The sequence below is a fragment of the Drosophila melanogaster genome, chromosome 3L, assembly GCF_000001215.4.
Source record: "Drosophila melanogaster chromosome 3L".
Lineage (NCBI taxonomy): Eukaryota > Metazoa > Arthropoda > Insecta > Diptera > Drosophilidae > Drosophila > Drosophila melanogaster.
The window spans coordinates 6,972,565-6,988,505 of record NT_037436.4 but is presented as its reverse complement, the minus strand read 5'-3'; the positions used below and the strand labels follow the sequence as shown (position 1 = coordinate 6,988,505).

At 41.1% G+C, this 15,941-nt stretch overlaps 3 protein-coding genes and 2 long non-coding RNA genes across 5 annotated transcripts; 4 read left to right on the top strand and 1 right to left on the bottom strand.

The window, feature by feature from the left end:
* The first annotated feature begins 3,919 nt into the window (after nt 1–3,919).
* Nucleotides 3,920–5,033, top strand: CG43439 (uncharacterized protein). The gene is made up of 3 exons (NM_001259721.1): nt 3,920–4,163; nt 4,227–4,607; nt 4,669–5,033. The coding sequence occupies exon 2, from the start codon at nt 4,421–4,423 to the stop codon at nt 4,589–4,591; it is 171 nt and encodes a 56-aa protein (NP_001246650.1). The 5' UTR covers nt 3,920–4,163; nt 4,227–4,420; the 3' UTR covers nt 4,592–4,607; nt 4,669–5,033.
* CG32388 (uncharacterized protein) lies at nt 3,920–5,033 on the top strand. Its single transcript, NM_168183.2, has 3 exons — nt 3,920–4,163; nt 4,227–4,607; nt 4,669–5,033. The coding sequence occupies exons 1-2, from the start codon at nt 4,004–4,006 to the stop codon at nt 4,304–4,306; spliced, it is 240 nt and encodes a 79-aa protein (NP_729198.1). The 5' UTR covers nt 3,920–4,003; the 3' UTR covers nt 4,307–4,607; nt 4,669–5,033.
* Nucleotides 5,034–6,802: 1,769 nt separating this feature from the next.
* On the top strand, nt 6,803–7,294 carry lncRNA:CR46000 (long non-coding RNA:CR46000). Its single transcript, NR_133180.1, has one exon. It is a non-coding gene; the product is annotated as a long non-coding RNA:CR46000 (long non-coding RNA).
* Nucleotides 7,295–8,461: 1,167 nt separating this feature from the next.
* On the top strand, nt 8,462–15,756 carry Galphai (G protein alpha subunit i). The gene is made up of 5 exons (NM_058154.5): nt 8,462–8,988; nt 14,033–14,504; nt 14,574–14,668; nt 14,728–14,916; nt 14,973–15,756. Exons 1-5 carry the CDS (start codon nt 8,868–8,870, stop codon nt 15,161–15,163), a joined length of 1,068 nt encoding a protein of 355 aa, NP_477502.1. The 5' UTR covers nt 8,462–8,867; the 3' UTR covers nt 15,164–15,756.
* lncRNA:CR32385 (long non-coding RNA:CR32385) lies at nt 9,284–12,184 on the bottom strand. Its single transcript, NR_001944.2, has 3 exons — nt 11,500–12,184; nt 11,027–11,337; nt 9,284–10,859 (listed from the first exon to the last, which is right to left on the bottom strand). It is a non-coding gene; the product is annotated as a long non-coding RNA:CR32385 (long non-coding RNA).
* Nucleotides 15,757–15,941: the final 185 nt, after the last annotated feature.

Below are 15,941 nucleotides of genomic sequence, written 5' to 3'. Positions count from 1 at the left end.
TGTGCCGACTCAGGAATTTCTCGGCGAGTGAGGAATAAATTAAGCAGGCCCCACCAATAGCTCACAGACCCTGAAATGGCGGCAAATTAATTAATTGCTCTGTTTGGCGATGGATTCGCAGAATCGGAAAAGTTATGTGCGACTTTGCATGTCGGTAAATTACAGAAATCCAGAAATCCTTAATGATTTATTATCATTGATTTTATGGTGTTAATGAAATGTGCGCAAATAGGTGATAATATGGTTTCATAGTGTTTTTATTTCATTTGTTGGATATTTTGACTTCTTATAAATATATTTTTATTTTTCCAAAAATTTCCCTCCACAATTTGATTTTACATTTACTGCCCACAGAATATTTACCGAAATACTGATCAAAGATTCGTAGACCACATTTGACAGTTTCCGTTTCAGAGAAATGTTTGCCAAGAAATTTCGTAAATGTTTTTCGCTGCTATGAAATTTTACTTTTGCATTTCCCGGTACGACATCTTGTCTTTATACCAGATTATTAATAGCCAGTGTCCGAGCAAGAAATGCAATGCCTTTGACCACCCACCCACCCAACCAGTGAGCAGATGCATCAGGCGCATCTTAACTGGGTCAACAGCTTCTCTTGGCCATCTTGACTTGGTCAATGGACTTTCCATACACCTACTAACTGTGAGAACGAGCTCTTCTTTTGGTCATAAGACAGATTCATAAACACTGGCAAGGGAATTCCCAAACAAAAGTCGTCATCAGTGTTCATGCCACATTGTTGTGCCAGTTTTCAAGTTCAGATAATCATAATAAAGATAAGTTGGCATAGACGAGAGGCGTGCTTCTTGTTTTGCTTTTAATTTTAATGTTAATGTTATTAAATGGCCGAAAATTGTTTACTATTATGGGTGTTTGTAAACAAAATTATGTATACGACGCGTTGAGCCGCCTGATCAGCGATCTTCTATTCCAGGCGATCCCATTGATGGGCTGCTCCTGGATGGGCAGCGGCGCAACTCAGGCATTGTTTAAACTGTAGTTTTAATAAACATTTAACAATTAAACGCTGTACTCTAAACACAACACAATCGAATCACCAGCACCATTCCAACATTTTGTATACAAGAAGAAGCCGCATTCGGATTTTTGTTTTTGCACACTGACCTACAACAACTGGTGAAAGCAAACAATTGCAACTAAGCCAAATTCAGCCAAGTTCCAGCGACCACGCCTCCCGCCCCATTAAACAGTCCACTAATAAATAATCAAATGGTGAAAATCGGGCTGATAGAGGAGATCGAGGGAGAAGTCGAATGAATTTTCAAAATATTTACATAGAGTTTTCGAACCGAAAATTATGCCGTCTAGTTAAACTCCGCTGCCCCGCTCCCCGCGCCACAATTCTCAGTTGGCCAAGACTTTGTTTAAATATTTACATTCGGCTGTGTGCAATTTGTTGCCTAGATCTCACTCAAAACGACTGTGAATGCGATTCGATCCGGTTTGTTGTTTATCACCATCTTGATTAGGATCACGTGTTGTGGCCAAAAACCAAAATCAAATACACAAACTTTGCTCTATATATTTTTTCTTTTGTTAACCAGCCACCGTTTAAGTTGTTATTGTTCTTTCCCACGACTGAGATTATGTGTTTGTAAATATTTATGAATTTCCACGTTTTATTTCCCATTAAATGCGAGCATTTCGCCTTAAGTGGATTCGATCTTGTTTGGGCCCAATGCGGTTGACAAACTTGAGTGGCATAAACACTGGCACGATGGCGCAAACTTCAAAAAGGTAAACTCAAAGGATTGGCTAGTATAAATAGGAAGGGAAATTGGCACGTGAAGCTAAACAGTGATGTTGGACAAAATATTATGGCCAGAAGTGAGCGGAAACGGAAATGGTTTAATATGTTCTTGAAATTATATTGTGCTATGTGGCTAAGAAAACATAAAATATGAAATAATAATGTTTATAATTACAAGACAGCAGAAATATAAGAAATAAATAAGATATTTATATATTTCATTTATTTCGAGTTACTAATTCCACGCGGAATGTTGTTAGTTTTGCCATACGAAAATGGAAAATTCCTTTACCAAATTACCAAATTCGGCTAATTGCATTTTCGGCTACCGCCTCCTGTTGTGACCAACGATTGCCACACTTTGGCACTTCAGTTGGCCATAAACACCTTGGCCGCTGTGGAAACCTGTGTGTGTGTGTGTGTGTGAATTCAAGATGGGGCGCCTTGCGCAAGATGGCCAAGAATCGCCCGCCTTCCAATCTCATCAGCGATGCCATTGCCAAACTATGCAAACTATGGACAGAGGCAGTAAAAGTTCAGAGACGCCTCCAACCCAACCCATCTCACATTTGGCGCTTTTGCGCCATTCAACTGTCGAAGCTGGCGCAATAAAATCGAACAATTTATAGACTGGCGATCCATTTGGTGCGCAATAATTGCGCCAAATGTACAAAAATTAAGACAAAGAGAGAGAGAGAGCGAGAGAGAGAGAGAGAGAGAGAAAGAATTACTGTGGAAAAGACCCACTTCGGTTGCCCGAAAAACCGATCGCATCCGATTCTACACTTGGACTGCTCTTGTTTGGCTTTTAGTTTAATGGCCGGTACTTAAAAACGCGTTGACTCACAGAACAGGAAGCTGAAATTGAATTGAATTTGAAATTGAGCATCTGATCGCAGCATCGATTTACTCGCTTTTCATCGAACCATCGATTCCGCAACGTTGGCAGTAATTAATCTTCCCGCTTAAGCACCCATTGCCAAAATGGCTGATCTACAGTCTTCGGACATCAGCTCGATTCTTCGGAGTTCCCCCAATCCCTCCAATCGATGATCTCGAACTGGGATTTTGTATCTTGTATCTGCGATCTGTGGCATCTGTTTCATTTCATTTGACGCCCATTGTCGTCAATGGTCCTCCGCTCTTCTGCAGTCTTCTCCGCTCTTCTCCGCCCACCAATTCTTCCGTGTCGTTTGCTTTGTTCTTCCAGGGCTTTTGTAGACGCGAATCGTTTTTTTTTACGAATCTCAGTCTTTGGCCTTCGAGGGCAGCGCACCTGTGGGGTTAAAAATATACGAATACACGGATGCGCGGGAAAATAAAGTTCACTTGCTCAACATTGAAATGTCATGGGGGGAATTGTGTTTTCCACCGCTTGACAGTCGAATGCCGAAACTATTTGCTTAAATGTTTTTCACGTGCCGAAGGTAAAATCAGCCTAATGATTTCTTGTGATCGGTATAGTGCAGTTGAAGGATTTTTTTTCACTTTCTCTACCCTTTGATGGATTTAACCATGCAGCAATGAATCAAAGTCAATTTTCTTGACAAGCCATCAGCAGCGGATCATTAGTAAACAGTTGAACAAGTTCAAAACCCCCAACTAAGATCATGTTCAAGTGGTTTTAGCGTTGGAAAATTCCCTTTTCTTTTCATTTTAATCAACGGCGACATCCTGACGCAGCAGTCGCCTAATTATCCGCACCATAAATCGTAGCAATTGAGGCGCTGACGACAAATATTTTGACGTGGCGCCGCCACGACGATTTCCCCGATTTTCCCCGCATTTCCAACTCCCTTTGCCCAAAAAAAAAAAGAAAAAAAATCCAGAGGTTCGTGGCAAATGTGTGGTCGGCACTTGAGTTCGATTTTGGAAGCGGTAGCCACGGGATACTGAAAACTCTCGGCTTGTAAATGCAACCGAAACCCAAAACAAAAAAAATGCAAGCCAAGCAATTGAGAGCCAAATCAGTCATGTTTCACATTACTAATCGATTTTTCCATACAATTCAGCAAAAAATTATGGCTTAAATATAGTTTTGACCAGTCAATTTTGGCAGGAGAGAAGAAAGTTTTTCAATGGAAAATCAGATATCCCTTGATTTCTGTGTTAAGCAGTAGCTTTGAAAACTCAGTTCAGCACACAGTTTGGACACTTATATTACCAAAATTTCTGTTAAAATTATTTGATAAAAAATTATTCAGTTCAATCATGTTCAAAGTGCGCAGCTTGGCGCTCATGAAATTGAGTGAAGGCGTTTTCGGCGCACGACTAATGGCCAAATCGCCGAAGGATTCGGGCAAGGATTCTTGCAAGGGTGCCGATTCCAAAAAGAAGAAAGACAAAAAGAAGAAGGATATGTGTGGCAGAAGTGGGTACGATATCACTAGAAAAGAATCCTGTTAATCTTTGAGTTTTATTTTTTTTTGCAAAGCTGTTGTTCCCACTTCACCACGTTGCAAAAACAAACCCGGCGGCTCAGACAAATCCAAAGATGAGTGCAAGAAAAAGTAGCAGAGTTCGAATAAATCATTTCAGCCCCTTAAACAAAATCACAGCAGGCCTTTAAACAAACTTCAAGCTGCTTTGGCCTAAGTCAAAATTAAAGTTACAAAAGAAAAAAAAACCATGTCCCGACTTTTGCTGCAGTGCCGCAGAACTTTGCTGATCCTTCGCCATCAAACGGCGGTGGAAAATGAGAAAGGACTCTTTGGCAAACTGCTGGGAAAGTGCCAGTCCTTTGGCAAGGATGAAAAGGATCTTGGCCAGCAGGAGGAGGAGGAATCAAAGAGATCTTAGTTAGGAAATTCAAATGGTTAGCTCTGTGTATACATTCAATTTTCGAAAATATAGATTTTCTTTCCAAACCCTTACAGTCTGCAGCTAAAGAAGCTACCCCGTTCCCATTGAAGATCATATAATGGGCAGCAAATTACCATATTGTTGCCGGAGATCCCAGATGAATCGGGTCCATTTTACGGGCAGCTCATAAAACGGATCGTGCACAGACATTATAAAGCCATAAAGCATCAACTAAAATCGGTCAAAAATAGCTTTGGAGGGGCACAGGCGATGGCCAGACTTAGACAAGTGATACAACATCCATTTCCCTGGTCGGTTTACGATGTCTGAAAATGCCAGGCATCGAAATTCGACGGCGAAGGGCAGAATGACCAGCAGCGAGATGTATCTAAATTTGAAGCGAACCAAATTGTTAGATAAAAGCAATTGTTTCTCACTGAATCATGGGAACTATCTTAAATTTGTTTGGGGGGAAAAACTGCACAATCTCAGCTGGCAGGTACTTAAAAGGTGCCACGTAGCAGTTGCAACCATAGTTGCAATCCACGAACTGCGATTTTCCAATCTCGCAGATACTCAGATGCATGACAAAGATGAGCCGCAATCCAGAAGCCCAACATCCGTGAGTGGGTGGATGTGGATATGGTTGGGATATGGCCCGATTTCTTGGTGCTTCTTTCCATTTTTATGGCAATTCAATTGCACCGCCAGTGACTTTTGTTTCCTGCCGCGAAGCGTTTCTTCCCCCCTCCCCTTTCTCCGCACTGCAGGTTGCAACCGTATGGCCATGTAAGATCTATATTTTCGGGTTTTCCTTTGCGGAATGTAAACAAAAGTGAGATATATATATATACCGACATAGTCACACTTGTCGGTTCAATAGTTGAAATACTATTTTCCCCAGCTCCATTCATTTATTTTTATATTTTTTGTTGCTTTGGGCTGCTTTTGAATTGATCGAATGAATCGGTGTAATATATGTTTTTTTTTTGGGCTAGTTATTAAAGTTATCGCAGTGTAAACAAATGCGATGCGGCTTATTTTAGTCGAAGAGATTATTCGCTCGGATTTTACGATTCTGCGGCCTCATTTCGCTGGCAAATCTTCGGAATTTATTGAATAATTGGGGTTACTCGCGGTCTGAGGTATCTTTCATGTTAGCTGTGCTAAGTAAATACATAGATGTTTTAAACATAAATCACTTTTATTAGTTAATTCTTTACAAGACAATCGATGGATCGGAACTTTTGGCGGAAAGAAACCGGACGAAAGATTTCCATGCTGATTAATATACATATATATTAGGCATTTTCCACAGCAACAAAACATGTTTCACTATATATTTAATTACCAATATATACATATATCCTCAATCAATGCAATGTAACTACCAATTTTGAACCCATTCCCCAACTCCATTCCACTTTTCCTGTCGATTAATTTTCCCCACTTGTCGGTTTTCCGACGTCGTTTTTGAAAAAGTGCCGAAAATCAATTGGATAATCCGACGATCGACGCCCAAAGGAATCCATCAGTGCTCTTTAAACTGCAGACTGCAACTTCACTTGGCGGCAGACTGCAGATTGAAGGGGCTGATTTTTGGTGGAAAATGAGCGCTTTTCCCGCCTGTCTGTTCCACCTTTCAACGGCCGGCGAGAGATTTCGTCCGAAACTACATTTTCCAGCCTGCCGAATTATCGGGGAAATTAATCTTTTCAATCTTGAGTTTGCCCAGGGCCACAACACAGCACACATGTGCCAAACTCAGCGCGCAGACACTGAGAGAAATAGGAACTACTTGCGTTAGGATCCTCAAAATGTTAAACTACATAAAATATATATAAAACTATTAATATTGGTTATTAAAGATTTAAGGATTTTCCAATTCGTGTAAATTATTTATTCATGGTTTTAAATCTATCTATTGTTATAAATTACTTGGAAATATTTGCATTTCTGAATCTACCAGCCACATACCAAATTTCATATCAATCACAACCGAATTCTCGCCAGAAATCAACTTGCTTGTATTGTACTATTTTCTCGCAGTGCATGGTATGTGTGGCCCGGCTAACGGTATATCTATTTCAAGGCCCATCCTTGTAATTGCTCCTCCATATCCATCTCTCTCTCTCTCTAGCCGCTGTTTTCCTGGCAGCTTGTTGTTTTTGGTTCTCCTTCCTTATTCATCTTCGTTTTCCCGATGGCGATTGAAGTTTTGGATGAAATGATGCCGACATTCGTCAAATTTGTTGGCATCAGCAAACAGTTTGGGATTCCGATTCCGATTCCGAATCCGACTGCAACAACAACAACAAGAGCAGCAATGTGGCAGCGTGCGCCGCATTTGCAGGCAGTAAGTGCGACAGAGATGGAATGAGAGCGACCACCCACAGTGCAGCATCACTGTATTTCTCTCTCGCTCGCACGCGCAGCGAAAACCGCATAAATCCATATTTCTCTAGCTTGTGCTTTTTACGATAAATTACAGAGGTTGCAGGGTGTTCGGTAGCGCACAAATGATCATTCATTCACAAGACAGCAGATACCCCCGCATGCCCCCTAATTCCTCACCGTCCCTCTCCCCGCCACTCCTACGCCCCTCTGCAAATGCCGCACTTTTCGTGTAAACATGTGTAAATCATGACCCGTTGATGGCCTTTATATTCATGGTAGAGCAAGAGGAGGGGTGGTGGATGTAGGGGGGTGGGGGTGTTTCTTGAGGAGGGGAGGGGGATGGTGGCCACATGTGACGTCCTCCGGCGGCGGCAAAACTTTTGCACTGCGACCCCATCCTCATCCTCATTCTCATTCTCATCTTTATCCGCATCCTCGTCTTCCTGCCTTCGCATCGCTTTGTTTAGATAAATTAGCTGCGGAAAGACCAGCCCCCCCCCCCCCCCCCCGTCACGTTCCATACCACAAAATTCACAAAATAGTTTCTTTTAATATCATCGATTTGGAAAAAAACAGAGGAGCTTCTATAAGTGGAATTATGCTAATGAAATTTTGAAATATTAATATTATTGCATTAATAAAGTTATTATTAATTATATGATCATTGCATATGCATGATTCTCTAAAAATAAGTTTAAAAAAAATGAAATTAAATATTACTAAAAATATAAGCTCAATAAAATATAAGCTCAGTTTAAATAAAAAGATTAACAGTGCAAACGAAAGTAATTTCTTTAGTTCTCATATGTTTTGTTATTTAAGAATTGACGTATTTATGTTATTTTTTAAAAAGTTCTGTTCTTCGAATTGACTTTAAATGATTCTAAATATTGTCAGTTTGTTAGAAAGGAGCTCCACTGTACCTGCGTCGCATGCAACTGCAGACATTTGGGATTCAAATCGAGAATGGAATGGAATTGTCCCAAAATAAAGGCAAATATTATTTATGCCAGGGCCCTGAGAACTTTTTCTCCAACGGCCTGCGTGCACATTGCATTGGTGTTGATGAGGGGGGAGTGGCGGGGCATGCATTTCAGAACAACATCATATTTTCGGCTATGTTTATTTACACTTAAAGCGCTATAACAACAAACTGAAATGCAAAGGGCAAGTTGGGCATAATGCATGTATGGCTCACGACTGAACAGCGGAAACAGGATCATATGAGTGGCATTCAAGCATAAAGTTTACAAAGTTGCGATAATTAAAATGCGTGTATATCAATTAAATTAATTTGAAATTTACCGCCCAAAAGTGACGTCACAGTTGCCTACAAGAAGATGCTAGCCAAGTCACACACCCCGCGAGTACTGCCAGACTGCAGCTAGCAGAGTACCACACCCGGCAGCGTTGCCACACAAACGATCGTGTGCAATGCACTAACGCCAGTGAGCAAGCGATCTGTGAACTTCGGCAAACAGTCACACCAATCCGACGCGAAGTGAATCATATTGCGCACAGCAAAATCAGCGGATAAGCAAATTAAAGCGACAAAAGAATATTAAATCGGCTCTGCCGCTGCAGCAAGAAGCGTGAAAACAGCAATGCAATCGGGCTAATCTCCAAAAAAAACCCAAAAACGTTTCAAGCCAGTGTGTGTGCGTGTGTTTGTGTGTGTGTGCTTGCGTGCGCTGCGCATGTGTGGTGTGTTTGTGTGAAAAGGAAGAGAGGTGGAAACGCACACAAAAAACGAAAAGAAAAAAAGTGTACAGCCGACGACGCGCAGACGCATCTCGAAATTGTTGGAAAAATCGCGTGTGAGAAGAGTGCGCGAAGTGAGAAAGGAGCAACAAATCGCTAAAGACATATTTCGAAGATGGGTTGTGCCGTGAGTACAGCACGCGATAAGGAGGCCATCGAGCGGTCGAAGAACATCGATCGCGCCCTGCGGGCGGAGGGCGAGCGGGCCGCCTCGGAGGTGAAACTGCTGCTGCTGGGTGCGTTCGCCTTCCATTTCACCTTTTCACCTCTCTAGCATTATTCCGGTATTTCCCCCCTTTGCGAATTCTTTGCTGAAATTCGCGTTGTGACCTCATTTTTTTTTCCATTCGCTCGCTTTGCTTGGGCGGGGTGGGTATCCGCTGGGTGCCGTTGCTTTGCGCTTTCGGCTGTGGTGAGTTGGGGCAAGGATTTTTGCCGGCTTTTCCAGTGCGAAAGGGTCTGGAAAAGGCTGGAAGGCATGGGATGAAACAATACAGTAGAGTTACAGTATAACGAATTAGTAAGACTAAAATTAGAAAAATGTAATTTATTTGTTTTTAAGATCACTCGTTATTATAAGACCATGTTATTCTAGCTAACAGTTTAACATAAAAGTCTAAAGTCCCCAACTATCCCATATTTCGACTATAAATATGCATGGAATGGAGTAAGTAGACTCCATGCAGCTCTGTTTATCTGGGAAAACCAATGTTTATGTGGCTGCTTGGGGCTAAACAAATCCGTCTGTTCGTAGATCGTGCATTATGCAATGTCTGTGTCCAATAATTCGTTGGCGATAAGGGAATTGAACGTAAATTGAAACCAAATGTCGGTTTGACTGTGCGGATACACTCGATTCTAGATTCTCGGTACTCAGTGCTCGTTTCTCATCTGCTGGCACGCACTTTTCAGATCTTTTGGATCGATGCAACAAGTGGATCGAATCGGATCCCATTGCCGCAATGGAAACATGTTTGTTGATAGCGCAGCGGTTTCCACTTTGCAGGAAAAACCATTCAAGCGACGAGGCGCCATCGTATCGCATATACAAACATACATGCATACATACATACATACATATATGATGTATGTATGGTTTTTGGTGACCCGACCTCTGCGGCAAATGCAGTGAAACTGAATGCCTCGCTGCGTTGCAACCTTCTGCAATTAAATTTCCACTCGCCGATTTATATGCACGGCATATGGGAACGATGATATATTTCACCGTCTGCGTGTGTACTTTTCATTTCATTGCCATTCATTTGCGAAAAACAATGCCGTGGAAGTTTTCCTCCAGCGCGGCTGATTGGCCAATGAATCGGGCCAAGATGACTAAGGCAACGAGTGGTAGGCTGGAAAGTACAGCAAAGACTGGCTATGCAACCTACACCTTTATTAAGTGAACTGATATATAGGGTTTACTGTACTAAATTAATTCATAATGTCAAATGTTATCATTTCAAAAGGATTTTTCTAAAAAAAAAAATGATGCACATTAGTAAATGATTTTTTTGGAACCTAGAACATAGTGTAGTTTTCATTTACACTGTAAAACATTTATCGAGCTTATCAGCAGCCACCGCACCTTGCACTATATTTGTTTGTGAGTAACCACTGTATTTGCAGGCTTAAAGATAATAAGGAAAACTGTTTGCCTCAATGAAAAACCTCGTAAACCGGTTTGGAAAATGCCCGCTAAAAGGTGCAGGAAAATTCTACCATTTTCATCCCCATTAAAAGATATCCCCTATTATCATTCAGTATCCCAGCTGTTTTCGTCCAAACCCCCGGTTGACCAGTGTAAATGCTTCTGGTTTACATAGCCAAGAAAACAGCTTGCACCAGTTGCATTTTGAAATTTAGCCCAACATTTTACACTTGATTCAATTGTTTGCACCTTGTGGGGCGTGTGTTCTGTAATTTCTGGATCATGATGAAAACCGATCTCTGATCTCCGATCTCCGAGCTGCTGCAGCTTTCCTCCGACTTCCAGCTGAGTAATTGGCTGTTTTTGTTGCTGCTTCGTTGTTTGTTCGCTGACATTTCAAGTGGGGTGAACGATATTAGCGCAAATAAATGGGCCCGCCATCAAATGCAACTGTCGCGGCTACACGGAAAGAAAAAGAAGAATGTACTAGTTTGCTAAAAAAAATATCTTTAAAAAATATAGTTTTCAAATTATGCAGTAAAGACATTGCTTATAATTTAGTATAAATATATATATTATTCATTGAATTTATTGGTAATTTCTACCAGTGTACAGCGACTACTTACTTGAATTGGAATCGGAATTGGCAGCCCCCAACGCTGCGCTTATTGAGTAGATTTAATAAAGCTGCTCAGCTGACACTCAATTTATATTACACTCTGCTGCCTCTCCCCTTTTCCTTACCCCCCCCCCTTTCCGCAAGCCTTTCAATTGAAAAGCACAACTTTTTCAACCGTTTTTCAACCAAACATATTGTGCTTAAGGGCAAAGATAGTGAATTACTGCATTATTTTGATGATATTTGCAAGGAAAGAGCAGCAAACCGAAGAGAGAAAACGAATTCCAATGGGGGGGGCATGAGTAAGAACTCGGATATCTGTAAAAAAAAAAAAAAAAAAAAAAATATGAAAAAAATGGGAAGAAAATAATATATAAACAAAATAGTGTCATGCTGCTGGCGCACCAATATCAAAATCGGCACTCAGACTGTCAACACACAGCAACTTAATAATCTACAATTATTTAAGAACTCGCTTACCAACACATTTAAACTGAAAGTATCATTGGGCTTATCAAAATTATCGCCAAGCGAGCGACCTTATACATATGTACGTCAATATACTATATGTGGTTAAATAATTGATGTACATATGTATGTACATCACATATAGGAAATTTCATGATAATCGAGAGATCTGCGTGAAAGTCACTACTAGGTGGGGGGCTTCCGTTTTGGGGCCGCATTTCATCTGATTTAATTGTTTACTTTTTCGGTGGGTCCGCTCAATTTCACACTCCCCGCTGATTAACACATTTCCCACTTCGATAACTGAGGCCAGGCGCCATTTAACTTGATTACTCATGGCGCAAACACTTTCTTACGATTCTCCTCCTCTTGCTGTCTACAGCTATTGTTCTTTCTTCTCCCCTCTTTTTTAAATCATCGCATGGCGTAGCCTTAGTCACCCTGTTTCCAATGAATATTCTAATTTCGATAAGTAATTATCTAACGAATTGGTTGGTGCAGTAAAAACTGCATGTCTTCCTTAAATTTCCTATCTAGCTAAATAGTGATTTTTTAATCATTTATGACAAATTGAACAAATATTTGAATGTTGTTTACAATTTCAAATTCTAATAAATATAATAAAAAGTTTTTTTAGCAACTTCTAACAACTATAAAATATATCAATAGAAGCTAGAATTCCTGCATTCCCCGCCGATTCTTTTTTCGCCGATATTCACTGTTTAATGATGTTAATTATAATACCGTTTGGTTGTGGCCATCGCGATGATAATGAGCTTGTAAACGCGGCTTTGTGCGTATCGCCGTTGTTCTGAGCCCGTCTCGCTCCAGCCCTATTGTTGGCCTCTCGCTCGCACCCGCAGTCGGCCGGGCGCGTGTTATGGCACAGCTAACGGTGCATTGATAAATGAAGGCCCAGCCACACCAACACACACGCACACACTCTTTCGCATTTTGTTAGTAGTGTTATTATTAAATTGACCTTTTTCCAGCCGCTCATTTGTGGATTGCTTTGTTCGCTACTTTTTTCCACACGGTGGCAAGTTTGAACATCGCCTTATGTCCATATTCGTATTCAAATCTGTCAATTTCATCATTATGCGGCGACCGTTGTTTGCCCATTATCAGCATTCAGCAGGCGTCTCTTTCGCTCCAACACTTTTTGGTGGCAAAATTAGTTAGCATTGTTCGGAATTGGTTAAAATTGAAGTCTTAACAATAACTCAAAAAAATTTATAAAACAAATTTAATGTAATATATATTGACAGTGAATGTAACAGTGGCCATTTAGTGTAATATATATTAACAGTAGGTGTAACAGTGGCCAGCACATTACAATTAGAGTGGACCCTATTCTAACACATTATGGTACCTAAAACTATAGGCTGAATTTCTTAATCTTCATAAATGTACGTAACATATGTATTAAACTTACCAATCTTCATTGAATGAGCACCATCCGCCCCAAGGGAACTTCAACCATGGCTGATTGATATACGTACGAATAGTAAAAACAATTAAAGTTTCAGTGCAAGTATCGAAGCCCTGAAAGTTGAGAAAAGTGAAAGTAAAGTCGCAGTTTTGGCTTTGGCAATTACCTAATCATCCGGTGGCTGGGAATGGACCCAACTACCAACTGCAGCAAAAAGTCGGCTTAATGCGCCATTGTTGCAATGCCCCAACATCGTGTATATATGTTTATATATAGCTATAGATATTCGAAATTACTTGGACCGGCAGATTTGCCAATTTTTGTATTTGCCCATTTGCTCTGCGATTTCAACTTCTTTAGTTTTCAGCGAAAAGGGAAACTGGCGAGCACGTAATGCGATTATGTTTCATATTTTTTTTTTTATCATTCGACGCAGCAGATAATATACATAGTACTACATATATAATAAACTGCCCAGACGAGCCCGTGTGTTTGTTGTTTATCAACGCTGACGGGTCAGGTCTCATTTAACAATTGAAGGCACTCGGCGAATAAAATTATGCCCAGTTAATTTTCTCCGCAATTTCCAACGCCTTTGATAACTAATGGGTGGGTGGTTCAACGAACTCCAGGGCTCGGCCATGCAAGTTAATAAATTATAATAAATTACAGAGTAGTACGCTTAGAAAATGCATATATCTATTTGGATTATCTTTAGCATGATGATGTGCATATAACTTGATCTGTTATCACAATATTATTGACCCTTATTTGGTGTTCATTTGATTCGTATTGAAATCCGACATGCTATATTAAATGACCATATACACGATGTTCATTCATTTCTCAACTAGACCAGCGCAATTAAGCGTGACCTCTTGAGTCGCGCAATTGAGCAACTTTTCTCGATCGTCTCATTCATAAATTCCACTTCCGTTCCCCTTGGCAAACTTAAAAGCCCCTTCCCGAAACCGAACTCATCGATTCATTCATTCAGTTTTACGCCCTGAACTTGGTGCATACAAATATTGAGCTCACACTTCCTTGGAATGATTCTTTATAAACTTTGATAGTACACCTTAACTAATAAACTCTGTTGAATTTCTTTTGTAGGAGCCGGAGAGTCGGGCAAGTCAACGATTGTGAAACAGATGAAGATCATCCATGACACGGGCTACTCGCAGGAGGAATGCGAGGAGTATCGTCGCGTCGTCTTCAGCAACACGGTGCAGAGTCTAATGGTGATCATCCGCGCAATGGGACGCCTGAAGATCGAGTTTGCCGATCCGAGCCGAACGGACATTGCCCGCCAGTTCTTCACACACGCCTCTGCCGCCGACGAGGGCATCCTGCTGCCCGAGATCGTGCTCCTGATGAAGAAACTCTGGGCAGACGGTGGCGTACAGCAGAGCTTCGCCCGATCGCGCGAATATCAGTTGAATGACTCGGCGGGATACTATCTAAATTCGCTGGATAGGATCGCGCAACCGAACTACATACCCACGCAGCAGGATGTGCTACGCACGCGGGTGAAGACCACTGGCATCATCGAGACACACTTCTCCTGCAAGCAGCTGCACTTCAAGTGAGTTGTCATTAATTGCCCACTTCCGGTTGATTCGATTCTAATGGTTATGTTTTTTTTTCGCCACAGACTTTTCGATGTGGGTGGCCAGCGATCGGAGCGCAAAAAGTGGATTCATTGCTTCGAGGGCGTTACGGCCATAATCTTCTGCGTCGCGCTATCAGGTAAGTCAAATATTCTACGAATCTTAGGAATCTAATGCAATTGTTATATATTTCGCTAGGTTACGATCTAGTATTGGCCGAGGACGAAGAGATGAATCGTATGATTGAGTCCCTGAAGCTGTTCGATTCCATCTGCAACTCCAAGTGGTTTGTGGAAACATCCATAATACTGTTCCTCAACAAGAAGGATCTGTTTGAGGAGAAGATCAAGAGATCTCCGCTGACGATATGCTTCCCAGAGTACACAGGTAAGATAAGAGTGTAGAAAACGATTACATTTTTGTTTAACTTGATATACTTTTAGGAACCAACACCTTCGAGGAGGCGGCCAACTACATTCGCATGAAGTTCGAAAACCTGAACAAGCGAAAAGACCAAAAGGAGATATACACGCATCTCACCTGCGCCACGGATACGAACAACGTGAAGTTCGTCTTCGATGCCGTCACCGATGTGATCATCAAGAACAATCTGAAACAAATTGGCTTATTCTGAGAGGGCGGCGGAGCACAAGATCATCATTATTTAGCTGGCGTCGTAGTATTAAAGGAAAACGCGCATAAACATTTCCATTAAACGCTAAGAACTCGATACATTTACGCTCGTACGATCCATATATGTTTTAAATGCGTTACATGCTTGACACACGTAATTTTAATAACCGATTTGGTTGCCAGTAGTCGCGGAACAAATAACCTAACCAGCTGCAATTTAGTTAACCGTGTCCATTAAATTGCACCCATAAGCTAACTAATTTAAACATTAGCCTAACCACACAAATGTAAAGTTCGACAAAGGACAGCCGGTGGGTTTTGTACATCCTAAAACCTCAACCCGATCGGCTCCCTTTGGAATTTAGTTAAGTTTCGCGGGCTAATGGCGGTGACCAAGGGGAGCACCACATCCAGAAATCCCCAGAGGTGTCTCCTTGGGCGCAAGCCATTTTCCGGACGTTTATTCTTTGCCAAGAGCTTGACAGCGTTATTTAAGGTGAACCTAAGGCCTGGAGTTGTAAGCCCTAAAATGTAACTAGTAAACTTACTAATATGTTTAGTAATAGCCTAAATAAAAGACAATTTATACAAAATAACCATTCGTACTTGAATGCTGCCAATGCTGCTTATTATTTCATGTGCGCTTACAGAGCTGACAACTTAGTAAAATAAATATTAGGATCCTTAAATTATGTTGATCATTGCTCAGTTAGTTTAGTGTATATTCCAATTTAGAGCTATAGCTTGTGCCTATTTTCATAAATATATTAGAAACAGTA

Bases quoted from the DNA above. Each gene is read 5' to 3' on its own strand.
- Galphai (NM_058154.5), top strand. From the start codon at position 8,868: ATGGGTTGTGCCGTGAGTACAGCACGCGATAAGGAGGCCATCGAGCGG. The intron at 14,669-14,727 runs GTAAGTCAAATA...ATATTTCGCTAG, and splicing joins CTTCTGCGTCGCGCTATCAG to GTTACGATCTAGTATTGGCC. The intron at 14,917-14,972 runs GTAAGATAAGAG...ATATACTTTTAG, and splicing joins ATGCTTCCCAGAGTACACAG to GAACCAACACCTTCGAGGAG.